This window comes from Coregonus clupeaformis, chromosome 28 (assembly GCF_020615455.1).
Source record: "Coregonus clupeaformis isolate EN_2021a chromosome 28, ASM2061545v1, whole genome shotgun sequence".
Lineage (NCBI taxonomy): Eukaryota > Metazoa > Chordata > Actinopteri > Salmoniformes > Salmonidae > Coregonus > Coregonus clupeaformis.
This window is the reverse complement of record NC_059219.1, coordinates 29,583,047-29,609,812: the sequence shown is the minus strand read 5'-3', so window position 1 is coordinate 29,609,812 and position 26,766 is coordinate 29,583,047. Positions and strand designations below refer to the sequence as shown.

At 43.2% G+C, this 26,766-nt stretch overlaps 1 protein-coding gene and 1 long non-coding RNA gene across 7 annotated transcripts in view; both read left to right on the top strand.

Annotated features, from left to right (window-relative positions):
- Positions 1-1,166: 1,166 nt before the first annotated feature.
- LOC121543517 lies at positions 1,167-2,188 on the top strand. Its single transcript, XR_005996023.1, has 2 exons — positions 1,167-1,319; positions 1,988-2,188. It is a non-coding gene; the product is annotated as an uncharacterized LOC121543517 (long non-coding RNA).
- Positions 2,189-2,420: 232 nt separating this feature from the next.
- LOC121543516 (polycomb protein SCMH1) overlaps positions 2,421-26,766 on the top strand; it is a 50,055-nt gene continuing 25,709 nt past the window's right edge. For 2 of the 6 annotated variants that reach the window (XM_045208836.1, XM_041853430.2), the window contains exons 1-7: positions 2,422-2,720; positions 3,797-3,889; positions 8,425-8,493; positions 8,795-8,875; positions 14,832-14,902; positions 17,578-17,812; positions 18,265-18,353. In XM_045208836.1, the coding sequence (XP_045064771.1) occupies positions 2,624-2,720; positions 3,797-3,889; positions 8,425-8,493; positions 8,795-8,875; positions 14,832-14,902; positions 17,578-17,812; positions 18,265-18,353 (735 nt within the window). In that variant the 5' untranslated portion in view covers positions 2,422-2,623. Of the gene's footprint in view, positions 3,470-3,796; positions 3,890-8,424; positions 8,494-8,794; positions 8,876-14,831; positions 14,903-17,577; positions 17,813-18,264; positions 18,354-26,766 lie in introns of those variants that run through there. The other 4 variants (XM_045208837.1, XM_041853428.2, XM_041853433.2 and 1 more) reach the window with 4 other exon arrangements.

Sequence of the window (26,766 nt, the reverse complement as noted above, 5' to 3'; positions counted from 1 at the left end):
CTTGACACCTTGTAGAGTCCATGCCCCGACAAATTGAGGCTGTTCTGAGAGTAAAAGGGGGTGCAACTCAATATTAGGAAGGTGTTCCTAATGATTTGTGCACTCAGTGTATAGTAGTTACATTTTTGCAAACTGAGTTCCTAGTGATACTTTTTATGCATTCCCAGAGATGAGAGTGAGAAGGAATGGATTACAGTGGCAAACGAAAAAGGAAATACAGTAAGAGAAGTAAAGTGGTCGTGGAATCTAGTAAATACATACCTAGTTCTGACTAGTTTTAAGTTGGAGTGAAGGGTTTGGACTGATGGTGTTACCTGGGAGATCCATTTGACATTGCGATGAAAATTGCAGATGAGTTGGATGAGGTTGCGTCAGTGAGGATAACAAGCAGTGGGCTTATTTTTTATTTTGTTTGTGTGTCCGAGGAGCAGAAGGAGTATGCATTGCACCTGAAAAAGATTTTGGATTGGAATGTGTTGTGTGTGGATCTGCGATGCAGGGCGCCTATCAAGGGGGTTATCTCTGGAGTGGCGCTAGAAATGAGTGCAAAGGATGTAACTGAAGAAGTAGATGCAGGGGTTGGTGCATGCCGACTGACCCATATGGTGGATGGCGTGAGGAAGCCCACTCCATCTATTCTATTGTTTTTTGAAGAAGTCTCTCCCTTTGCACATTTATTTGGGATATGCCCAAACCCATGCAGTGTGATAAATGTTAAATATTTGTACATGTGTCAAGTGTATGTCGACGGGAGGAGTATCGTATGCCAGTTGAAGCGAAATACTGCAATTGTGGTGGCGAACATGGCCCGAATTCCTGAAGTGCCCTGTTAGGGTGAGAGAGATAAAGGTGGCAAGAGTAACATGTTGACCACTTGCGTTGCAAAATAAATGTACACATACATTTTATTCAATCGTTTCATCTAAACTGCTCGCGTGCGTCAACGAGTGTCTGCGTAGCCAGGCACTAAAATAGAACTTGGTTCTATTTTTGAAGCGTGACGCCACTGCAAGTCCCGCCTCTCCCATCTCCTTGGTTTTTAGGAGCATAAACCCACGTTGGTGATTGAACGATTAACTGAGGTCCACACTCCAGTCCAGTTGGTGGTGGTAATGCACCTTGAAGTTGGTTGCCAACCGACATATATAGTCCACAGAAGAAGAAGACTTCCACTGAAGGAGGAGAGATTACTAGAAACGATTCGTTTCCCCTTTTATCTGGGGATTAAATGTCGGGGTAGAGAACACACAATTTTGTGAGACTCAAATTAGGTCAAAATTCGACAAAGATCCAGAAAAAAAGGACATTGTGCATTTCAGGTAAAATAAAAACCCAATGTTAATATCCCAGGACAAATTAGCTAGCAACTGCAAGCTAGCTAGCTAAATGTCCACGAATGTTTCATGCGTTTCGACCTGTCCCCAAATTAATATAGTTGTTTCAGAGTTCGTTTCGATATTTCAACCTGCGTGTCTTGGATCGCGTCTGGTGTGGATGTACAAAATCAACATGCGTAAGCATGCCCAGTCTAGACAGCGTGTAAGAGCTGTCCAGCGTCTTCTTTCCAGAGGCGGTGAGAAGAGTGGAAGAACAGAGTAACGTGGAAGAAACCATGGTAGTTGGATTAGAGACACCAGTAAATGTTCCTCGCCTACAGGATCCTGACATGTTGCATGTTAAAAAGGTGGAATTTGTATTGTTTATTGCATTGGTTATAATCTGCATAGCGCAAACAAAGAGGAAATCTGAGAAAATAGGCATCGTTGTGAGTGTGGCTGAATGTTTTTTGGGATTCTGGGATTTTACAGCAGAGGCATTATAAGGAATCATGTAGGTTAACGTTCAGTCCTCACAGGCCCCTGAGCCTGTGTAGGGATGTGATTTGGACTATGACTGAAGGAGTGGGATGTTTTTTTTTAAAATGTATTTTATTTTAGTATTGTAAGCCTGACATTTTTTAAAAATCTTGTTCACTACCGTACCGTAGGTGGCAGCAGTACACCTCAAAGAAGAAGAAGAATAAATTAACCCAGAACTTCTTCATATGAAGAAAGTGGACGTTGTGTCATTTATAATGATAGTGATAAACAAAACTGCACAAGTTGAAAGGAAGTAAAGAATTATCAATATCATTGTTTCTGCAGCTGAACTCTTTTTGGGATTAAAACATTTCACATCTGAAGAGCTACATGGAGTACTGTCTGGTGTGGTTCCACCCTCTCAGGCCCCAGAGCCTGAGCAGGGTATTTGAGTTTTTGAAGGACAGAAGGAGTGGGACTGTATATCTTTTTGTTAGTAATATTTTTGTAGTGTGTGTGGATTAATGTTAATTTTCCCTTTCCCGTATGGTTTTTATTTTACCCCTGTCCAGTTGGTGGCGATAATACATATTTTGAGTGTAGTTCTCCATACCCCCCCCCCACACACACAAAAAAAAAAAGGCTTTTCTCTATGTGTGTGTGGATTAAATAAACAATGGATTAAGGGAAGATGGTGGGGAAAAGAGACGGCATGCGACGGCAGAGCATGGAGGTCAATGAAAGTATGTTGAGCATGACAAGAAAACAGAAAATTAAAAGATGGAAGAAGGCAACATCTACCACTACACCTGACGAGAGCGAGGATGGGAGGGAAGAAGATGAAGGAAAGGAATCCAGCATTGCAGGAAAACAGAAAAGCAAAAGGTGGAAGAAGGCAACATATACCACTACACCTGACGAGTGAGGATTAATTACTTGTGTTGGCAGGTGCGGTGAAGACCACTGAGATTGAGCCTCGTCCTGATGATGACAGATAATTCTGGCACAGTGGGAGTGAGATTTATTGAGAGAATGGATCCTTGCCTTCTGGCGGATCCATATGTGGTGTCAGGTTGGGTGGAGAAGAGGTTGAGCGATAGTGTACCGTCCTTCCAGGCTGCTGGCCTGGTGTAGGATCAGATAGGGCCAAGTAGTCAGATAGTGGTAAGTTTTTTTTTTTTTTTGGGGTGTAGGGTTTGTTGGTAGGGCAATTTTTCTACGAAGTGTGATGAACTCACACTCCAGAGCAGTAGGTGGAAACACAGAGCTAGATAAGAGGAATAGATTAATAGGGAGTCCGTGAATGGCCTCACACTCCAGTACAGTAGGTGGCGGTGTATGCACCTCACGGTTGCTATCCGCCAATACAAATTTAAAGAAGAAGAAAAAATGGACAGCCACTAGCTCAATACACAAACATTACAAAGCAAGGTAAACAGACTCGAAGATATTGTTTACACGCTATCCTCTTTTTAACAAACACAAATTCAAGCCCTACGTTTTTGCCCGTAATTTAGCTAGCATTTGTTGATGTATTTATATTCAGTCCAACGATAGATAGATAGCTAGCTAACATAACGTCTGCCCGTTAGCTGAGTTTAGCATGCTGTGTTGACGGAGCTAGCTAACATTAGCTGTTGTTCGAGCATGCCAATGTTATTAGCTTGGAGGTAGGTACCTCTTCATATCCCCACTCTTAAATACACATATTTGCTGGCTGAATTTCTAGCTACTGTGATTAATTGCTTGGCTTTTGCCCTGAGGGGAGTCCCATGTGTTGGCTTTGTGTTTTGAATGGAAACCTTGATATCTTATGCTAGCTAGGCTAACTTAAAAATCGGCATTTTAGTCATATTAAACGGGCTAATGATGGTAGCTATTCTTCCTTATAGCTAGTACAGCATGGACGTGGGCCATTATCAATAATAGTGGTAATAGCAGCGAGCTGGTCTGTCCGAGCTAGTAGTTAATGCCGCTGTCATTTTTTTTCTGGGAAGGAAAAGGAGGGAGCTGGTCGTTAAAATTTGGACGACATCCCCTTGACGCAAGGAAAAAGGCGCACTTCTATTGCGATAACCAACTGAAGACAGGTTTGAAGACTGTTTTGATCTTTTAAGGTTTTTTATTGCATATTATGAAAATTTTTTGGTGTCTCATTCTCCATTGCTATAACCTAGTATTGCATATTTGAAACCGTTATTTATGGCCACTTGTCAGCCCAATGTAAACTTAGCTAATGGTAGCTAGCATGCAAATTTACAGCAACTGCTTATGGCTAGCTTAATTTAGAAGTCTATTTGATTGCCTGCTGAAATGATGTAGCTAGCTAGTTTGCCAGCTTAATACTGTTACTGATGAACTGCTCCTGGTGTGTATAAATAATCAGCAAGCTGTTATTCTAAACCAGTTAGGAGAAAAAACAGTAAAGCTGCAAGGTTACTTTGTTGTTGATAAACAGTACCAGTCAAAAGTTTGGACACACCTACTCATTCAAGGGTTTTACTTTATTTTTACTATTTTCTACATTGTAGAATAATAGTGAAGGCATCAAAACTATGAAATAACACATATGGAATAATGTAATTATCCTTAAGGTCTATATGTTCAGGCTTTTTGAAACTTTTAAGTAGGAAATTGTATGAATTTTGACCATTACAGGAGGCCAAGTCTCAAAGATATTTCAGTCAATTGTATTTCATGGCTTTTTAGAAAGGGTTCACAGGGGGGGGGGTGGGGTAGTGGGCATGGACATGGCTTAAGGTTGGGCGGTATCCAGATTTTCATACTGTGTTTCCCCTATATGCATTCAGCAGCGACACAACACTGCTGCTAAATCATGGCCACCACTGCAAAAATGTATTTATTTATTTATACTGAACAAAAATATGTAAAGTGTTGATCCAATGTTTCATGAGCTGAAATAAAATATTTTCCATATGCACAAAAAATGTATTTCTCTAAAATGTTATGCACAAATTTGTTTATATCCCTGTTAGTTAGCATTTCTCCTTTGTCAAGATAATCCATCCACCTGACAGGTGTGGTATATCAAGAAGCTCGCAGTACGTCCAACCGGCCTCAACCGCAGGCCACGTATATTGCGTCGTGTGGGCGAGCGGTTTGCTGATGTCAATGTTGTGAACAGAGTGCCCCATGGTAGCAGTGGGGTTATGGTATGGGCAGGCATACAGTGAGGGGAAAAAAGTATTTGATCCCCTGCTGATTTTGTACGTTTTCCCACTGACAAAGAAATGATCAGTCTATTATTTTAATGGTAGGTTTATTTGGACAGTGAGAGACCGAATAACAACAAAAAAATCCAGAAAACGCAATGTTATAAATTGATTTACATTTTAATGAGGGAAATAAGTATTTGACCCCCTCTCAATCCGAAAGATTTCTGGCTCCCAGGTGTCTTTTATACAGGTAACGAGCTGAGATTAGGAGCACACTCTTAAAGGGAGTGCTCCTAATCTCAGTTTGTTACCTGTATAAAAGACACCTGTCCACAGAAGCAATCAATCAATCTGATTCTAAACTCTCCACCATGGCCAAGACCAAAGAGCTCTCCAAGGATGTCAGGGACAAGATTGTAGACCTACACAAGGCTGGAATGGGCTACAAGACCATCGCCAAGCAGCTTGGTGAGAAGGTGACAACAGTTGGTGCGATTATTCGCATATGGAAGAAACACAAAATAACTGTCAATCTCTCTCGGCCTGGGGCTCCATGCAAGATCTCACCTCGTGGAGTTGCAATGATCATGAGAACGGTGAGGAATCAGCCCAGAACTACACGGGAGGATCTTGTCAATGATCTCAAGGCAGCTGGGACCATAGTCGCCAAGAAAACAATTGGTAACACACTACGCCGTGAAGGACTGAAATCCTGCAGTGCCCGCAAGGTCCCCCTGCTCAAGAAAGCACATATACAGGGCCGTCTGAAGTTTGCCAATGAACATCTGAATGATTCAGAGGAGAACTGGGTAAGATGAGACCAAAGTCAAGCTCTTTGGCATCAACTCAACTCGCCGTGTTTGGAGGAGGTGGAATGCTGCCTATTACCCCAAGAACACCATCCCCACCGTCAAACATGGAGGTGGAAACATTATGCTTTGGGGGTGTTTTTCTGCTAAGGGGACAGGATAACTTCACCGCACCAAAGGGACGATGGACGGGCCATGTACCGTCAAATCTTGGGTGAGAACCTCCTTCCCTCAGCCAGGGCATTGAAAATGGGTTGTGGATGGGTATTCCAGCATGACAATGACCCAAAACACATGGCCAAGGCAACAAAGGAGTGGCTCAAGAAGAAGCACATTAAGGTCCTGTAGTGGCCTAGCCAGTCTCCAGACCTTAATCCCATAGAAAATCTGTGGAGGGAGCTGAAGGTTCGAGTTGCCAAACGTCAGCCTCAAAACCGTAATGACTTGGAGAAGATCTGCAAAGAGGAGTGGAACAAAATCCCTCCTGAGATGTGTGCAAACCTGGTGGCCAACTACAAGAAACGTCTGACCTCTGTGATTGCCAACAAGGGTTTTGCCACCAAGTACTAAGTCATGTTTTGCAGAGGGGTCAAATACTTATTTCCCTCATTAAAATGCAAATCAATTTATAACATTTTTGACATGCGTTTTTTTTCTGGATTTTTGTTGTTGTTATTCTGTCTCTCACTGTTCAAATAAACCTACCATTAAAATTATAGACTGATCATGTCTTTGTCAGTGGGCAAACGTACAAAATCAGCAGGGGATCAAATACTTTTTTCACTCACTGTAAGCTACGGACAACAAACACAATTGCATTTTATCGATGGCAATTTGAATGCACAGAGACACTGTGTTGAGATCGTGAGGGCCATTGTCGTGCCATTCATCCGCCACCATCATCTCATGTTTCAGCATAATGCACGGCCCCGTGTCGCGAGGATCTGTACACAATCCCTGGAAGCTGAAAATGTCCCAGTTCTTCCATGGCCTGCATGCTCACCAGACATGTCACCCATTGAGCATGTTTAGGGTGCTTTGGAACGTGTACGACAGTGTGTTCCAGTTCCCGCCAATATCCAGCAACTTCGCACAGCCATTGAAGAGGAGTGGGACAACATTCCACAGGCCACAATCAACAGCTTGATCAACTCTATGCAAAGGCGATGTGTCGCACTGCACACCAGATACTGACAGGTTCTGACCCACACCCCTACCTTTTTTAAAGTTATCTGTGACCAACAGATGCATATCTGTATTCACAGTCATGTGAAATTCATAATTATGGCCTAATGAATTTATTTGAGTGAGCATTTGTCCACTGAAGTCAGTTACGACGCCGAACTGCAGTCAGGTCAAGACCCTGGTGAGGACGATGAGCTTCCTTGAGACGGTTTCTGACAGTTTGTGCAGGAATTCTTTGGTTGTGTAAACCCACCAGCTGTCCGGGTGGCTGGTTTCAGACAATCCCGCAGGTGAAGAAGCCACATGTGGAGGTCCTGGACTGGCGTGGTTACACGTGGTCTGCAATTGTGAGGCCGGTTGGATGTACTGCCAAATTCTCTAAAACGAGTTTGGAGGCAGCTTATGGTAGAGAAATGAACATTCAATTCTCTGGCAACAGCTCTCCATCAACTTGAGACATCTGTGGCATTGTGCTGTGTGACAAAACTTCACATTTTAGAATGGCCATTTATTGTCCCCAGCACAAGGTGTAATGATCATGCTGTTTAATCAGCTTCTTGATATGCCACACCTGTCAGGTGGATGGATTATTTTAGCAAAGGAGAAATGCTCACTAACAGCGATGTAAAACTTGTACGCAACATTTGAGAGAAATAAGCTTTTTTTGCGTATGGATAATTTCTGGGATCCTTTATTCAGCTCATGAAACATGGGACCAACACTTTACATGTTGCATTTATATTTTTGTTCAGTATACATGTCATGTCTCAAAATGTATATCTATCTTACCTCTATATCCGGATTTGAGAAGAAAGGTAAGTTCAACAGTGAGCCTGTCAGTTTGCCTTAGTTCTCGCACAGCATCCTGCTCTTTTCCAGATTTTTGACCACATTTCTTCTCTGGCCTCCGTTGATTTAGTCACCCTAATCTTGGCAATCCTACAAGAGTAAAATCTCCAATAACATTTTAATGGATTATGATAGAGACATGCGGTTTGGAACATTGGCTTTCTTAGAGGAGTATCTACACAGTTAACATACCCATTGCTCAAAAGAGACTGTAACATCAATAACGGTAATTTTTGCTTTATTTCTCCAACATGCCAATATTTAGAAGTCAGTTATTTTGGGGGTATACACTTCCCCTAAGGGGTACTATAGACATCCACATCAAAACTTTAATTTCTATTTTGTTTGTCAAATCTGTTTAGAAATTCAAGTTTTGATTTTGCGTGCAAATGTAATGTCCATAATACTGGAATCACCCTTAATAATAATAACCCTTAAGGCTAACCAGGCTAGCACTAGTATAGGCTTCAGCAGACTGGCTTCTTGAACACAATGTACAAGAAAGATCCAAATTGGACCTAAATTCTGACCTAACATGAAGAGTGAAGTATCAAATAGTTTGTGTTTACTTCAATGTTGTTTTCCCCTCTCGTTTCCCTTCTTTAGAGAGTGGACTATTGTGTCTTGAACTTAGTCAGTATTACTGGAGCATGAGGAAGCCAGTGCCACAAAAAGGTAATGTAATGTTGCAATGAAGAAATGGAATGCAATTGTCCATTTGAAAAGCGCAATGTACATCTTCTAATGATGCTGCTCGAGAAGGGTCCTCTATTTAGGCTACTTTAATGTGTGTATAGAAGTCTCAGATGCTGATGTGATAGTTTGGCCTCACACATCTCATTGACTGTTGCTAATGATCAATTGTATTTCTTCTAGTTATTAATAGATAGTTGATTAATAGAATGATTGAATGGTGTCGGCTAGCCTTTGAGGTTAAGTGTGTCTCTGAAACATTGTGCCCTGCTCTGTCCTCTAGCTATTGAGTGGAAAGATGGCAGGCGGATCAAGCATGCCCGAAGTGGCCGTCCCTCCCGGGTCCCATCGCAGTACCACGGAGGTACAGTACCAGTCAAAAGTTTGGACACACCTACTCATTTAAGGGTTTTTCTTTATTTTTACTATTTTCTACGTTGTAGAATAATAGTGAAGACATCAAAACTATGAAATAACACAAATGGAATCATGTAGTAACCATTTTTTTAAAAACAGATCAAAATATATTTTAGATTCTTCAAATAGCCACCCTTTGCATTGATGACAGATTTGCACACTCTTGGCATTCTCTCAACCAGCTTCACCTGGAATGCTTTTCCAACAGTCTTGAAGGAGTTCCCACATATGCTGAGCACTTGTTGGCTGCTTTCCGACTCATCCCAAACCATCTCAATTGGGTTGAGGTCAGGGGATTGTGGAGGCCAAGTCATCTGATGCAGCATTCCATCACTATCCTTCTTGGTAAAATAGCCCTTACACAGCCTGGAGGTGTGTTGGGTCATTGTCCTGTTGAAAAACTAATGATAGTCCCACTAAGCACAAACCAGATGGGATGGCGTATCGCTGCAGAATGCTGTGGTAGCCATGCTGGTTACGTGTGCCTTGAATTCTAAATAAATCACAGAAAGTGTCACCAGCAAAGCACCCCCACACTATAACACCTCCTCCTCCATGCTTTACAGTGGGAGATACACATGCAGAGATCATCCGTTCACCCACACCGCATCTCACAAAGACACGGCGGTTGGAACCAAAAAATCTCCAATTTGGACTCCAGATCAAAGGACACATTTCCACTGGTCTAATGTCCATTGCTCGTGTTTCTTGGCCCAAGCAGGTCTATTCTTCTTATTGGTGTCCTTTAGTAGTGGTTTCTTTGCAGCAATTCGACCATGAAGGCCTGATTCCCACAGTCCCCTCTGACCAGTTGATGTTGAGATGTGTCTGTGACTTGAACTCTGAAGCATTTATTTGGGCTGCAATTTCTGAGGCTGGTAACTTTAATTAACTTATCCTCTGCAGCAGAGGTAACTCTGGGTCTTCCATTCCTGTGGCGGTCCTCATGAGAGCCCGTTTCATCATAGCGCTTGATGGTTTTTGCGACTGCACTTGAAGAAATGTTCTTGAAGTTGTCCGTGTTGACTGACCTTCATGTCTTAAAGTGATGATGGACTGTCGTTTCTCTTTGCTTATTTGAGCTGTTCTTGCCATAATATGGACTTTTGCCAATCTTCTGTAAACCCCCTACCTTGTCACAACACAACTGATTGGCTCAAACGCATTAAGAAGGAAAGAAATTCCACAAATGAACTTTTTAAGAAGGCACACCTGTTAATTGAAATGCATTCCAGGTGACTACCTCATGAAGCTGGTTGAGAGAATTCCAAGAGTGTGCAAATCTGTCATCAAGGCAAAGGGTGGCTATTTGAAGAATCTCAAATATACAATATCTTTTGATTTGTTTAACACTTTTTTGGTTACTACATGATTCCACACACACACACACCAACTTTCTCAGATGAATCACTGCTGAATGGAAAACAACATCCTGAATCAAACACATTCATATTCAGTTATAACAAGGGGTTGGAACTAAAATTATTTTCCAATTGTTTCGTTCTGAACAGAACACTTTTTTTTTTCTTTTCGTTCCACTGTTCCGACCAGCAACAAAGTTCTGAACTGGTTCGAACCCCAAAAAAAGTACCGGTTTATATTGTTATTTTCTGTTCCTTTTTTAACCTGTTAAATCAACTATTTTTTACATTTAGCTCATTAAATTACTGCGACTGAAATTTTGCAGGGTGGGGAGAGCGTGAGAGAGGGTTGAGGAGGAGGCTTGAAGCACTGGGCATCTTATTAGGTCCACAGAATTATACCTAGGAGGAGCGGCTTCTATAGAGGAACTTTGAATGTCCTTTGACCTATCTTGCTAACAAGCTTGAGCTAGATAGCTAACAAGCTTGTGTGTGTAGAGCTGCACCAGAGTTAAAAACATGTCTTACCTTTTTGTAGTTAATAAATCTGACGCCAAACGTGATAACTAGTTCTAAAGTATCCTTAACTAGCATTGTAGAAGGTTAATCCATTCTTCTCTAGCTAATTAAAAATCTCTCTCCGTATCTTCTGAATCACGCTTGTAACGTCAGTACAGTAGCCTATGCTTTGGAGGGGCAGGTAGGCTAAACACACAGGCAAAGATTTTCAGCTTGCAAGCAGACACTGGAATATGTTTCTGATTGAGGGCTTTGCTTAGATTTTCCTTGTGGAACTACCAAAAAATGCCTGGTTCCCATGTTTTTAAAATAACGGTTCTGTTCCGGAACAGTATGGATCACTTTCGAACCCGGTTCCGTTTCTGTTCCTTTAAAAATGTTATTTTCCGGTTTTTGGTTCTGTTCCCTGCACCGGTTCCAACCCCTGGCTATAACACTGTTCCAAAGGCGTCAGCATGCTTCAGTTCGGCTGGCGGCTAGCCGAAGTCGGCGAACCGAACGAGTGTGCTAAGCATTCTACCTTAAAAGACCTTAGCTTGAAAAATTAGAAAAAAACGGCAATAGTACTGTTTATCCATTTTGAGACACTGTAGCCATTATACATTTCCTGAAAATAGTCAGAATTAATCTAACTCAAGAAATCTGTCATTCATTTTGAAGTTTTTGACGAGGAGATCTAAGTCGCGCAATTTTACATCTAACTAAGATGTTTGGTGCATTATTCCTCAATGAAAAAATGTGAATGAAAATGAGTTGTCTCTTGTTGAATGACAGCAAAGACTTTACTGAAGAATCCCTACTGTTCACCGACGAAGGGGCGTAGACTTCGGCTACCGACTTCGGCTTCCCTCAAGGAAAAAAATGTGCCTGAAAAACCAAATAAATAACGTACCCAAGTCCAAAACGAACAAACACGTCCCAAAATGTTGTCATAATACAGGTGCAGCTCAATAAATTAGAATATTGTGGAAAAGTTAAGTAATTTCACAAAAAAATTAAAAAATTCAGTATCTCAGAAAATTAGAATATGACATAAGACCAGTGAAAAAAGGAAATGTAATACAGACATGTCGGCCTTCTGAAAAGTACAGTGGGGGAAAAAAGTATTTAGTCAGCCACCAATTGTGCAAGTTCTCCCACTTAAAAAGATGAGAGAGGCCTGTAATTTGCATCATAGGTACAGGTCTACTATGACAGACAAAATGAGGAAAAATAATCCAGAAAATCACATTGTAGGATTTTTTATGAATTTATTTGCAAATTATGGTGGAAAATAAGTATTTGGTCAATAACAAAAGTTTCTCAATACTTTGTTATATACCCTTTGTTTGCAATGACACAGGTCAAACGTTTTCTGTAAGTCTTCACAAGGTTTTCACACGCTGTTGATGGTATTTTGGCCCATTCCTCCATGCAGATCTCCTCTAGAGCAGTGATGTTTTGGGGCTGTCGCTGGGCAACACGGACTTTCAACTCCCTCCAAAGATTTTCTATGGGGTTGAGATCTGGAGACTGGCTAGGCCACTCCAGGACCTTGAAATGCTTCTTACGAAGGCACTCCTTCGTTGCCCGGGCGGTGTGTTTGAGATCATTGTCATGCTGAAAGACCCAGCCACGTTTAATCTTCAATGCCCTTGCTGATGGAAGGAGGTTTTCACTCAAATCTCATGATACATGGCCCCATTCATTCTTTCCTTTACACGGATCAGTCGTCCTGGTCCCTTTGCAGAAAAACAGCCCCAAAGCTTGATGTTTCCACCCCCATGCTTCACAGTAGGTATGGTGTTCTTTGGATGCAACTCAGCATTCTTTGTCCTCCAAACACGACGAGTTGAGTTTTTACCAAAAAGTTCTATTTTGGTTTCATCTGACCATATGACATTCTCCCAATCCTCTTCTGGATCATCCAAATGCACTCTAGTAAACTTCAGACGGGCCTGGACATGTACTGGCTTAAGCAGGGGGACACGTCTGGCACTGCAGGATTTTAGTCCCTGGCAGCGTAGTGTGTTACTGATGGTAGGCTTTGTTTCTTTGGTCCCAGCTCTCTGCAGGTCATTCACTAGGTCCCCCCGTGTGGTTCTGGGATTTTTGCTCACCGTTCTTGTGATAATTTTGACCCCACGGGTGAGATCTTGCGTGGAGCCCCAGATCGAGGGAGATTATCAGTGGTCTTGTATGTCTTCCATTTCCTAATAATTGCTCCCACAGTTGATTTCTTCAAACCAAGCTGCTTACCTATTGCAGATTCAGTCTTCCCAGCCTGGTGCAGGTCTACAATTTTGTTTCTGGTGTCCTTTGACAGCTCTTTGGTCTTGGCCATAGTGGAGTTTGGAGTGTGACTGTTTGAGGTTGTGGACAGGTGTCTTTTATACTGATTACAAGTTCAAACAGGTGCCATTAATACAGGTAACGAGTGGAGGACAGAGGAGGCTCTTAAAGAAGAAGTTACAGGTCTGTGAGAGCCAGAAATCTTGCTTGTTTGTAGGTGACCAAATACTTATTTTCCACCATAATTTGCAAATAAATTAATAAAAAATCCTACAATGTGATTTTCTGGATTTTTTTTCTCAATTTGTCTGTCATAGTTGACGTGTACCTATGATGAAAATTACAGGCCTCTCTCATCTTTTTAAGTGGGAGAACTTGCACAATTGGTGGCTGACTAAATACATTTTTTCCCCACTGTATGTTCTTGTACATGCAGGCAGTACTTGGTTGGGGCTCCTTTTGCATGAATCACTGCATCTATGCGGCGTGGCATGGAGTCGATCAGCCTGTGGCACTGCTGAGGTGTTATGGAAGCCCAGGTTGCTTCGATAGCAGCCTTCAGCTCGTCTGCATTGTTGGGTCTCGTGTCTCTCATCTTCCTCTTGACAAACCCCATACATTCTCTATGGGGTTCAGATCAGGCGAGTTTGCTGGCCAATCAAGCACAGTAATCCCATGGTCATTGAACCAGGTATTGGTACCTTTGGCAGTGTGGGCAGGTGCCAAGTCCTGCTGGAAAATGAAATCAGCATCTCCATAAAGCTTGTCAGCAGAAGGAAACATTAAGTGCTCTAACATTTCCTGGTAGACGGCTGAGTTGACTTTGGACTTTATGAAACACAGTGGACCAACACCAGAAGATGACATGGCTCCCCAAATCATCACTGACTGTGGAAACTTCACACTGGACTTCAAGAAACTTGGATTCTGTGCCTCTCCACTCTTCCTCCAGACTCTGGGACCTTGATTGCCAAATGAAATGCAAAATGTACTTTCATCTGAAAAGAGGACTTTGAACCACTGAGCGACAGACCAGTTATTTTTCTCCTTAGCCCAGGTAAGACGCTTCTGACGTTGCCTCTGTTTCAGGAGTGGCTTGACATGAGGAATGCGACAGTTGTAGCCCATTTCCTGGATACGTCTGTGCGTGATGGCTTTTGATGCACTGACTCCTGCCTCAGTCCACTCCTTGTGAAGCTCCCCCACATTTTTGAATGCCCTTTGCTTGACAATCCTCTCAAGGCTCTGGTTATCCCTGTTGCTTGTGCACACTTTCCTACCACACTTCTTCCTTCCACTCGACTTTCCATGAATATGCTTGGACACAGCACTCTGTGAACAGTCAGCTTCTTTAGCAATGATCTTTTGAGGCTTCCCCTCCTTATGGAGGGTGTTGATGACTGTCTTCTGCACAACTGTCAAGTCAGCAATCTTCCCCATGATTGTGAAGCCTACTGAACTGGACTGAGACCATTTAAAGGCTCAGGAAACCTTTGCAGGTGTTTTGAGTTAGTTAGCTGATTAGAGTGTGACACCTTGAGTCTACAATATTGAACTTTTCCACAATATTCTAATTTATTGAGCTGCACCTGTGTATGCACGAACTCTTCTGAACTGTTTTGGCTGGGAAGCATGCAGACACCTTCACTCTAGCACATACCATAACACTGAACCCCAAAACCACACACATTCACACAAAAACATATAACGGTAGACAACAAAAAGCAGCCATTTACTTTTTCTGTCCCACAGGGCACTTTAGTTGGGACAAATACCTGATGGAAACAGGTGCTAGTGCGGCACCTGCCCACTGCTTCAGACAGGTAAGCCCCCCTAATCAGACTACAGTATATCCTCCTCACCTAAATCTCGTGTCAGGGCATGCTACTACCCTATGTAAAACTTTGGCTCCTGAAATTATTCTAAGCCGTTCCAAACCATGGCATTTACAGAGTTTGTAAGAATTATGACCGACCAAGCAATATGAGATAGAAATTAACCCTGGCAGCCAAAGTCTGACCACTGAAAATGAGCGGCATCTATATGTAGCTCAGGAAACCAACGTCTTAACCAATGTTCCCTCTAAGCTGCTTGGCCGCGCAACACCAGGACTGCCGCACTGATGAATTGCCAGGCGTTGCAGAGACCCACAAATAGCTAATTTATCAGCAATGGGGGAGTGATTGCTTCCTACAAGTGCAGAAAACCTGTATATTTCTAGTCCTCTTTGAAAAGTGGGTCAGTGTTGTATTTTGAGACAAGCTTGAATATGCAAAGAAGCCAATAGGTAGCCTGCATTTTTGTCTGTTTCTCTGTATGCTAATAATAATGAATGTTATTTTGTAAAGTGGTTTCTTCCATCATACAACACAATATTCAGTCACCTATTTGGCCCATGGTGTTTAGGCTACAGACCATTTATTATTTGGTGATTTCAGCTTTTGGACAGGTACAAAATCTGTCCTACTGGTCTGAAGGACGAGTTGCTAAAAGGTGAATGTCAAGCCCTGCATAATGTTTAATGACTGTAGGATATACAGTGCCTTTGGAAAGTATTCAGACCCATTGACCTTTTCCACATTTTGTTACGTTACAGCCTTATTCTAAAATTGATTAAAATAAAACAAAATCCTCAGCAATCTACACACAATACGCCATAATGACAAAGCGAAAACAGGTTTAGAAATGTTTGCAAATGTATTAAAAAGAAAAAAACATACCTTATTTACATAACAATTCAGACCCTTTGCTATGAGACTCGAAATTGAGCGCATTCTGTTTCCATTGATCATCCTTGAGATGTTTCTACAACTTCATTGGAGTCCACATGTGGAAAATTCAATTGATTGGACATGATTTGGAAAGGCACACACCTGTCTATATAAGGTCCCATAGTTGACAGTGCATGTCAGAGCAAAAACCAAGCCATCAGGTCAAAGGAATTGTCCGTAGAGCTCTGAGACAGGATTGTGTTGAGGCACAGATCTGGGGAAGGGTACTAAAACATTTATGCAGCATTGAAGGTCCCCAAGAACACAGTGGCCTCCATCATTCTTAAATGGAAGAAGTTTGGAACCACCAAGACTCTTCCTAGGGCTGGCCGCCTGGCCAAACTGAGCGATCGGGGGAGAAGGGCCTTGGTCAAGGAGGTGACCAAGAACCCAATGGTCACTCTGACAGCGCTCCAAAGTTCCTCTGTGGAGATGGGAGAACCTTCCAGAAGAACAACCATCTCTGCAGCACTCCACCAATCAGGCCTTTATGGTAGTGGCCAGATGGAAGCCACTCCTCAGTAAAAGGCACCTAAAGACTCTCAGACCATGAGAAACTAGATTCTCTGGTCTGATGACACCAAGATTGAACTCTTTGGCCTGAATGCAAAGCGTCACGTCTGGAGGAAACCTGGCACCATCCGTACGGTGAAGCATGGTGGTGGCAGCATCATGCTGTGGGGATATTTTTCAGCGGCAGGTACTGGGAGACTAGTCAGGATCGAGGCAAAGATGAACGGCACAAAGTACAGTGAGATCCTTGATGAAAACCTGCTCCAGAGCGCTCAGGACCTCAGACTGGGGCGAAGGTTCACCTTCCAACAGGACAACGTCCCTCAGCACACAGCCAAGACAATGCAGGAGTGGCTTCAGGACAAGTCTCTGAATGTCCTTGAGTGGCCCAGCCAGAGCCCAGACGTGAACCCGATTGAACATCTCTGGAGAGACCTGAAAATAGCTGTGTGGCAACGTTCCCCATCCAACCTGACAGAGCTTGAGAGGATCTGCAGAGAAGAATGGGAGAAACTCCCCAAATACAGGTGTGCCAAGCTTGTAGCGTCATACCCAATAAGACGCAAGGCTGTAATCGATGCCAAAGGTGCTTAAAAAAAGTACTGAATAAAGGGTCTGCATACTTATGTAAATGTAATATTTTAGTTATTAAGATTTTTATAAATTAGCAAGAAAATCTAAAAACCTATTTTGGCTTTGTAATTATGGGGCATTGTGTGTAGATTGATGAGTGGGGAAAAAAACAATTTAATCAATTTTAGAATAAAGCTGTAACCTAACAAAATGTGGAAAAAGTCAACGGGTCTGAATACTTTCCGAAAATATTATAGGATGCATTTGCTCCATTGGTTTTGTTGGTAGGCCACTGATAGGCCTATATTATGCCCTAATAGCCTGCTTGGCCACTGACTAAAACTATAATTAATGCGGGTACAGCCAGTGTTCACAGTAAACATGTGCAAGTTGCACAGAATGCTCACAACTTTCAAAGTGGCAGGTTTTTTTTAGGGAACCATTAGGCTAAGATTAAGTTCTCTCTTGGGTCGAGGGGTGACACTGATTTGAAGTTGTATGCAGGGCTACCTCATCACCACAGCGTGAGTTCAACTCACCTTCGATACCTAGTCTTTCTTGCTTGACGCTGTTTTCCTATCTCAGCCCGTTGAATCTGTCCAGCATCATTGCATGCCTCTGACCTTACCCTACCTCTCCAGGGCGCAACGCCTCCAGTGAATGAGTTCAAGGCGGGCATGAAGCTGGAGGCACAAGACCCTCGGAACACCACGTCCACCTGCATTGCTACAGTGGTGGGCCTGACGGGATCGCGGCTGCGCCTGCGCCTCGACGGCTCCGACAACAAGAACGACTTCTGGCGCCTGGTGGACTCGTCGGAGATCCAGCCTATCGGCAACTGCGAGAAGAACGGGGGCATGCTGCAGCCGCCATTGGGTGAGGAGGAGAGAGAAATACATTTTCGCACAGTCACACACACACAGTTGCACACTCAGATACTACATACACATTATGGATATGATGTGGCTATTTTTTTTTCTTCTTGGATCTTTAAATTGTTTGCTATCAGACAGCGCTACTTACATTCCTCAGTTAGATTTACACCAGACTGATGTATACTGGGGTATATTTATTAGTGCACACTGTAGCGAAACGTTTTGCAACGGAAAATATTTTGTAATGAAACGAGAGTTGCTTATTGGACAAATTAATGTAAGTGTAAATTTGGTGCAATTCTCTAAATGTCCACTAGGTGTCAGTGAATATCAGATGTCTATGGCCCACCTCCATGCACATTACTATGGCCTACCCCATGCACATTACTGAAGGGTCTCGTCTACTGTGTATGGATGAGAGTTTTTTTGACAGCGTCTGTACTTATCCCACAGGCTTCCGTCTGAACGCGTCCTCCTGGCCCATGTTCCTTCTAAAAACACTCAACGGTGCCGAAATGGCCCCAGCACGCATCTTTCACAAGGTACCTCTCACAAAGCAGCACACACTCTCGATATAGACCTGTTTATAACACATACAGTGGGGAAAAAAAGTATTTAGTCAGCCACCAATTGTAAGCAGCTTGGTTTGAAGAAATCAACTGTGGGAGCAATTATTAGGAAATGGAAGATATACAAGACCACTGATAATCTCCCTCGATCTGGGGCTCCACGCAAGATCTCACCCCGTGGGGTCAAAATGATCACAAGAACGGTGAGCAAAAATCCCAGAACCACACGGGGGGACCTAGTGAATGACCTGCAGAGAGCTGGGACCAAAGTAACAAAGCCTACCATCAGTAACACACTATGCCGCCAGGGACTCAAATCCTGCAGTGCAAGACGTGTCCCCCCTGCTTAAGCCAGTACATGTCCAGGCCCGTCTGAAGTTTGCTAGAGTGCATTTGGATGATCCAGAAGAGGATTGGGAGAATGTCATATGGTCAGATGAAACCAAAATATAACTTTTTGGTAAAAACTCAACTCGTTGTGTTTGGAGGACAAAGAATGCTGAGTTGCATCCAAAGAACACCATACCTACTGTGAAGCATGGGGGTGGAAACATCATGCTTTGGGGCTGTTTTTCTGCAAAGGGACCAGGACGACTGATCCGTGTAAAGGAAAGAATGAATGAGGCCATGTATCGTGAGATTTTGAGTGAAAACCTCCTTCCATCAGCAAGGGCATTGAAGATGAAACGTGGCTGGGTCTTTCAGCATGACAATGATCCCAAACACACCGCCCGGGCAACGAAGGAGTGGCTTCGTAAGAAGCATTTCAAGGTCCTGGAGTGGCCTAGCCAGTCTCCAGATCTCAACCCCATAGAAAATCTTTGGAGGGAGTTGAAAGTCCGTGTTGCCCAGCGACAGCCCCAAAACATCACTGCTCTAGAGGAGATCTGCATGGAGGAATGGGCCAAAATACCAGCAACAGTGTGTGAAAACCTTATGAAGACTTACAGAAAACGTTTGACCTGTGTCATTGCCAACAAAGGGTATATAACAAAGTATTGAGAAACTTTTGTTATTGACCAAATACTTATTTTCCACCATAATATGCAAATAAATTCATAAAAAATCCTACAATGTGATTTTCTGGATTTTTTTTTTCTCATTTTGTCTGTCATAGTTGACGTGTACCTATGATGAAAATTACAGGCCTCTCTCATCTTTTTAAGTGGGAGAACTTGCACAATTGGTGGCTGACTAAATACTTTTTTTCCCCACTGTACCTGTACACATATACACACTCCCTTTCCCAGCATATACACCTATGTAGCTAAACTGTCCATTGATGGCCATTTGTATTTATTAAGGATCCCCATTAGCTGCTGCCAAGGCACTCTTCCTGTGGTCCGTTAAAATTAAGGCAGTTATACAATTGAAAAACATCACAATACATTCATTACAGAATTTACAACACACTAAGTGTGTGCCCTTAGGCCCATATTCCACTACCACATATCTACAACACAAAATCCATGTGAAGTGTGTGTACGTGTGTGTGCATGCATGTGTCTGTGCCTATGTTTGTGCCTATGTTTGTGTTGCTTCACAGTCCCTGCTGTTCCATAAGGTGTATTTGTATCTGTTTTTTATATCTGATTCTACTGCTTGTGTCGGTTACCTGATGTGGAATAGCGTTCCATGTAGTCATGGCTCTATGTAGTACTGTGCGCCTCCCGTAGTCTGTTCTGGACTTGGGGACTGTGAAGAGACCTCTGGTGGCATGTCTTGTGGGGTATGCATGGGTGTCTGAGCTGTGTGCTAGTCGTTTAAACGGACTGCTCGGTGCTTTCAACATGTCAATACCTCTCACAAAAACAAGTAGTGATGAAGTCAATCTGTCCTCTACTTTGAGCCAGGAGAGATTGTCAATATATGAACCAAGATGGCGTAGCAGTGCGGTTGTGATCTTTGTTGTGTGTCCATGTTAATAGCCAGTTTATTTTTATTTTTTGTTTTATTTTTCGTACATATTTCCCTATCACACTTTTCATCCTTCTACTAAATATACTTTCCTGCAACCCGCCTCACTCAATGTGGAACGGATTCTATTATTTACTCACCTTTATCTAGAATCTCCGGTTGAAACTAGCTAGCCAGCTAACTAGCTACTTGCTATTAGCCACCGTTAGCGGTTTTCACCCAGAACATCGGATTTTCTGCCGGAATAACTGAATCACTGGACCCTAACACCGGATCGCAACTAGCTAGCTGCAACCGAATGAATGTTGCTGTAGGCTAATCACCACTGCCCCCGAAGCAAGCACCAGTTAGCCTTGAGCCAGGCCCATATCCCGGCTATCTACCTCTTTGTCTACCGGACGGGAGTAGCCAGCTAACTAGCTACTTGCTATTAGCCACCGTTAGCGGTTTATCACCATTGTCCTTGGCCTGCACTACCTACCAGCCAGCTCTAGCCTGGACTATTATCGGCCAGTCTGCACTGTCTGCACAGCGCGTTATCGACCCAGAACATATCGGATTTTCTGCCAGAATCACTAAATCACTGGACCTTTAACACCTGATCAATCGCAACTAGCTAGCTGCAACCAAATGGATGTTGTTGTTGGCTAATCAGCCTTGAGCTAGCCTCGAGTCAGGCACATCTCCCGGCTATCTACCTCTCTGTCAACCGGACGGGACCTCCTAGAGTCGACACTGAGCCCCGCCGATCCATCACGACTGGTCTGCTGACGTCATCGTCTGTGGTTTCAACAGGCTTCCCGTTGCGACGACCACGAAGATCCATCTGCTAGCCCCGGCCCGCTAGCACACGCAAATAACAGCCGTGCTTCCTGCTCGCTGTGCTTTAGCACCAATTCGAACTGCTCTCGGCCTCACATATTGCTGTTCACTGGACCTTATGATAAATCATCTGCACAGCTGATGCCTGCTGGACTGTTCCTTTACACGGTACCCTGCCCTGTTTGTTCTGTTTAGCCTCAGCCCAAACTTTATCGCTATTACCAGTTGTTGTCTTAGCTCTCTCTAATAACACCTGTGATTGCTTTATGCCTCTCTCCCATGTCAATATGCCTTGCCTATTGCTGTTCCAGTTAGTTCTTATTATACAATTTCAATATAGAAGTATAGAAGTCATTCTCAAACTGCCTCAAATAGCTCCTTTGTTCCACCCCCCATACACGCCGAGACCGGCTCAATCGGTGCCTCCAGTGATGCTATCTCTTTCATTGTTACCCAACGCTTAGGTTTACCTCCACTGTACTCATATCCTTCCATATCCTTGTCTGTACATAATGCCCTGAATCTATTCTACAACGCCCGGAAATCTGCCCCCTTTATTCTCTGTACCCAACGCACTAGAAGACCAGTTCTTAAAGCCTTTAGCCGTATCCTTATTCTAGTCCTCCTCTGTTCCTCTGGTGATGTAGAGGCTAACCCAGGCCCTGCAGCCCCCAGTATCACTCCTACTCCTACTCCCCAGGAGTTATCATTTGTTGACTTCTGTAACCGTAAAAGCCTTGGTTTTCTGCACGTTAACATCAGAAGCCTCCTTCCTAAATTTGAGTTATTCACTGCGTTAGCACACTCCGCCAACCCTGATGTTCTAGCAGTGTCTGAATCCTGGCTTAGGAAGGCCACCAAAAATTCTGAAATTTCCATCCCCAACTACAAAATTTTCCGTCTAGATAGAACTGCCAAAGGTGGTGGAGTTGCAATCTACTGTAGAGAGAGCCTGCAGAGCTTTAGCATACTATCCAGGTCTGTTCCCAAACAGTTTGAGCTCCTACTTCTAAAAATCCACCTTTCCAGAAATGTCTCTCACTGTTGACGCTTGCTACAGACCCCCCTCAGCCCCTAGCTGTGCCCTGGACACCATATGTGAATTGATTGATATATCCTCAGAGTTCGTACTGCTTGGTGACCTAAACTGGGATAACACCCCGGCCGTCCTACAATCTAAACTAGATGCCCTCAATCTCACACAAATGATCAAGGAACCTACCAGGTACAACCCAATGTGGTCCTCTGTAGCTCAGCTGGTAGAGCATGGCGCTTGTAACACCAGGGTAGTGGGTTCGATCCCCGGGACCACCCATACACAAAAATGTATGCACGCATGACTGTAAGTCGCTTTGGATAAAAGCGTCTGCTAAATGGCATTATTATTATTATTATTATTATTATTATTTATTATTATTATTATAATTATTATAATAACCCTAAATCCGTTAACATGGGCACCCTCATAGATATCATCCTGACTAACTTACCCTCTAAATACACCTCCGCTGTCTTCAACCAGGATCTCAGCGATCACTGCCTTTTGCCTGCGTCCGTAACGGGTCCGCGGTCAAACGACCACCCCTCATCACTGTCAAACGCTCCCTAAAACACTTTAGCGAGCAGGCCTTCCTAATTGACCTGGCCCAGGTATCCTGGATGGATATCGATCTCATTCCGTCAGTAGAGGATGCCTGATTTGTTCTTATAAAAGTGCTTTCCTCTCCATCTTAAATAAGCATGCCCCATTCAAAAAATTCAGAACTAAGAACAGATATAGCCCCTGGTTCTCCTCAGACTTGACTGCCCTTGACCAGCACAAAAACATCCTGTGACGTACTGCATTAGCATTGAATAGCCCCCACGATATGCAACTTTTCAGGGAAGTTAGGAACCAACAAGCAGTTAGGAAAGCAAAGGCTAGCTTTTTCAAACAGAAATTTGCATCCTGTAGCACTAACTCCAAAAAGTTTTGGGACACTGTAAAGTCCATGGAGAATATGAGCACCTCCTCCCAGCTGCCCACTGCACTGAGGGTAGGAAACACTATCACCATCGATAAATCTACAATAATCGATAATTTCAACAAGCATTTTGCTACGGCTGGCCATGCTTTCCACCTGGCTACCACTACCCCGGCCGCCAACTCTGCACCCTCCGCTGCAACTTGCCCATGCCCCCGCTTCTCCTTCACACAAATTCAGACAGCTGATGTTCTGAAAGAGCTGCAAAATCTGGACCCCTACAAATCATCTGGGCTAGGCAATCTGGACCCTTTCTAAAAAAAAAATATCCGCCGAACTTGTCGCAACCCCTATTGCTAGCCTGTTCAACCTCTTTCGTAACGTCTGAGATCCCCAGAGATTGGAACGCTGCCGCGGTCATCCCCCTCTTCAAAGGGGGTGACATTCTAGATCCAATCTGTTACAGACCTATATCCAACCTGCCCTGCCTTTCGAAAGTTTTTGAAAGCCAAGTTAACAAACAGATCACCGACCATTTCGAATCCCACCGTACCTTCTCCGCTATGCAATCCGGTTTCCGAGCTGGTCATGGGTGCACCTCAGCCACGCTCAAGGTCCTAAACGATATTATAACAGCGATCGATAATAGACAGTACTGTGCAGCCGTCTTCATCGACCTGGCCAAGGCTTTCGACTCTGTCAACCACCGCATTCTTATTGGCAGACTAAATAGCCTTGGTTTCTCAAATGACTGCCTCGTCTGGTTCACCAACTACTTCTCAGATAGAGTTCAATGTGTCAAATTGGAGGGCCTGTTGTCTGGACCTATAGCAGTCTCTATGGGGGTGCCACAGGGTTAAATTCTTGGGCCGACTCTTTTCTCCGTGTATATCAATGATGTCGCTCTTGCTGCAGGTGACTCTCAGATCCACTTCTACGCAGACGACACCATTTTGTATACATCTGGCCCTTCATTGGACACTGTGTTAACAAACCTCCAAACGAGCTTCAATGCCATACAACACTCCTTCCGTAGCCTCCAACTGCTCTTAAACACTAGTAAAACTAAATGCATGCTCTTCAATCGAACGCTGCTGGCACCCGCCCACCCGACTAGAATCACTACTCTTGGCAGGTCTGACTTAGAATATGTGGACAACTACAAATACCTAGGTGTCTAGTTCGACCGTAAACTCTCCTTTCAGACTCACATTAAGCATCTCCAATCCAAAGTTAAATCTAGAATTAGCTTCCTATTTCGCAACAAAGCCTCCTTCACTCATGCTGCTAAACATGCCCTCGTAAAACTGACTATCCTACCGATCCTTGACTTCGGCGATGTCATTTACAAAATAGCTTCCAACACTCTACTCAGCAAATTGGATGTAGTCTATCACAGTGCCATCCATTTTGTCACCAAAGCCCCATATACTACCCACCATTGTGACCTGTACACTCTCGTTGGCTGGCCCTCACTACATATTAGTCGCCAAACCCACTGGCTCCAGGTCATCTATAAATCACTTCTAGGCAATTCCCCGCCATATCTTAGATCATTGGTCACCATAGCAACACCCACCTGTAGTATGCGTTCCAGCAGGTATATCTCACTGGTCATCCCCAAAGCCAACACCTCCTTTGTCTGCCGTTCCTTCCAGTTCTCAGCTGCAAATGACTGGAACGAACTGCAAAAATCTCTGAAGCTGGAGACACTTATCTTCCTCACTAACTTTAAGCATCAGTTGTCAGAGCAGCTTACCGATCACTGCACCTGTACACAGCCCATCTGTAATTAGCCCACCCAACTACCTCATCCCCATATTGTTATTTACATTGTTATTTATTTTGCTCATTTGCACCCCAGTATCTCTATTTGTTAATACTAAATTGTAATTATTTTGCACTATGGCCTATTTATTGCCTTACCTCCATAACTTATTACGTTTGCACACACTGTATATAGATTTTCTATTGTGTTATTGACTGTACGTTTTGTTTTTGTTTATTCCATATATAACTCTGTTGTTTTTATCGCACTGCTTTGCTTTATCTTGGCCAGGTCGCAGTTGTAAATTAGAACTTGTTCTCAATTGGCTTACCTGGTTAAATAAAGGTGAAATAAAATAAAATACTGTTGTATCAATATGTATTGACCATGACAGTTTACAATCCAGGGTTACTCCAAGCAGTTTAGTCACCTCAACTTGCTCAATTTCCACATTATTTATGACAAGATTTAGTTGAGGTTTAGGGTTTAGTGAATGATTTGTCCCAAATACAATGCTTTTAGTTTTTGAAATATTTAGGACTAACTTATTCCTTGCCACCCATTCTGAAACTAACTGCAGCTCTTTGTTAAGTGTTGCAGTAATTTCAGTTGCTGTAGTAGCTGACATGTATAGTGTTGAGTCATCCACATACATAGACACACTGGCTTTACTCAAGGCCAGTGACATGTCTTTAGTAAAGATTGAAAAAAAGTAAGGGGCCTACACAGCTGCTCTGGGGAATTCCTGATTCTACCTGGATTATGTTGGAGAGGCTTCCATTAAAGAACACCCTCTGTTCTGTTAGACAGGTAACTCTGTATCTACAATATAGCAGGGGGTGTAAAGCCATAACACAAGTTTTTCCAGCAGCAGACTATGATCGATAATGTGAGAAGCCGCGTTGAAGTCTAACAAAACAGCCCCCACAATCTTATCATCAATTTCTCTCAGCCAATCATCAGTCATTTGTGTAAGTGCTGTGCTTGTTGAATGTCCTTCCCTATAAGCATGCTGAAAGTCTGTTGTCAATTTGTTTACTATAAAATAACATTGTATCTGGTCAAACACCATTTTTTCCAAAACTTTACTAAGGGTTGGTAACAGGCTCATTGGTCGGCTTTTTCAAATCGAATCAAATTTTATTTGTCACATACACGTGTTTAGCCGATGTTATAGCGGGTGTAGCGAAATGCTTGTGCTTCTAGCTCCGACAGTGCAGTAATATCTAACAATTTCACAACATATACTTAATACACACAAAACTAAGGAATGGAATTTAAGAAAATATACATATATGGCCAAGCAATGACAGAGCGGCATGGACTAAGATACAGTAGAATATTATAGAATAGAATGCAGTATATACATATGAGATGAGTAGTGCAAACATTATTAAAGTGACTAAACATTATTGAAGTGACTAGTGTTCCATTTCTTAAAGTGGCCAGTGATTTCAATAGGCAGCAGCAGACTCTAATGTGCTAGTGATGGCTGTTTTTCATTCTCTCGGTCCCAGCTTTGATGCACCTGTACTGACTTTGCCTTCTGGATGATAGCGGGGTGAACAGGCAGTGGCTCGGGTGGTTGTTGTCCTTGATGATCTTTTTGGCCTTCCTGTGACATCGGGTGCTGTATGTGTCTTGGAGGGTGGGTAGTTTGCCCCCGATAATGCGTTCGGCAGACCGACAGTTTCCGTACCAGGTGGTGATACAGCCTGACAGGATGCTCTCAATTGTGCATCTGTAAAAGTTTTAGGGTTTTAGGTGCCAAGCCGAATTTCTTCAGCCTTCTGAGGTTGAAGAGGCTCTGTTGCGCCTTCTTCACCACACTGTCTGCGTGGGTGGACCATTTCAGTTTGTCGGTGATGTGTACGGCAAGGAACTTGAAGCTTTCCACCTTCTCCACTGCGGTCCC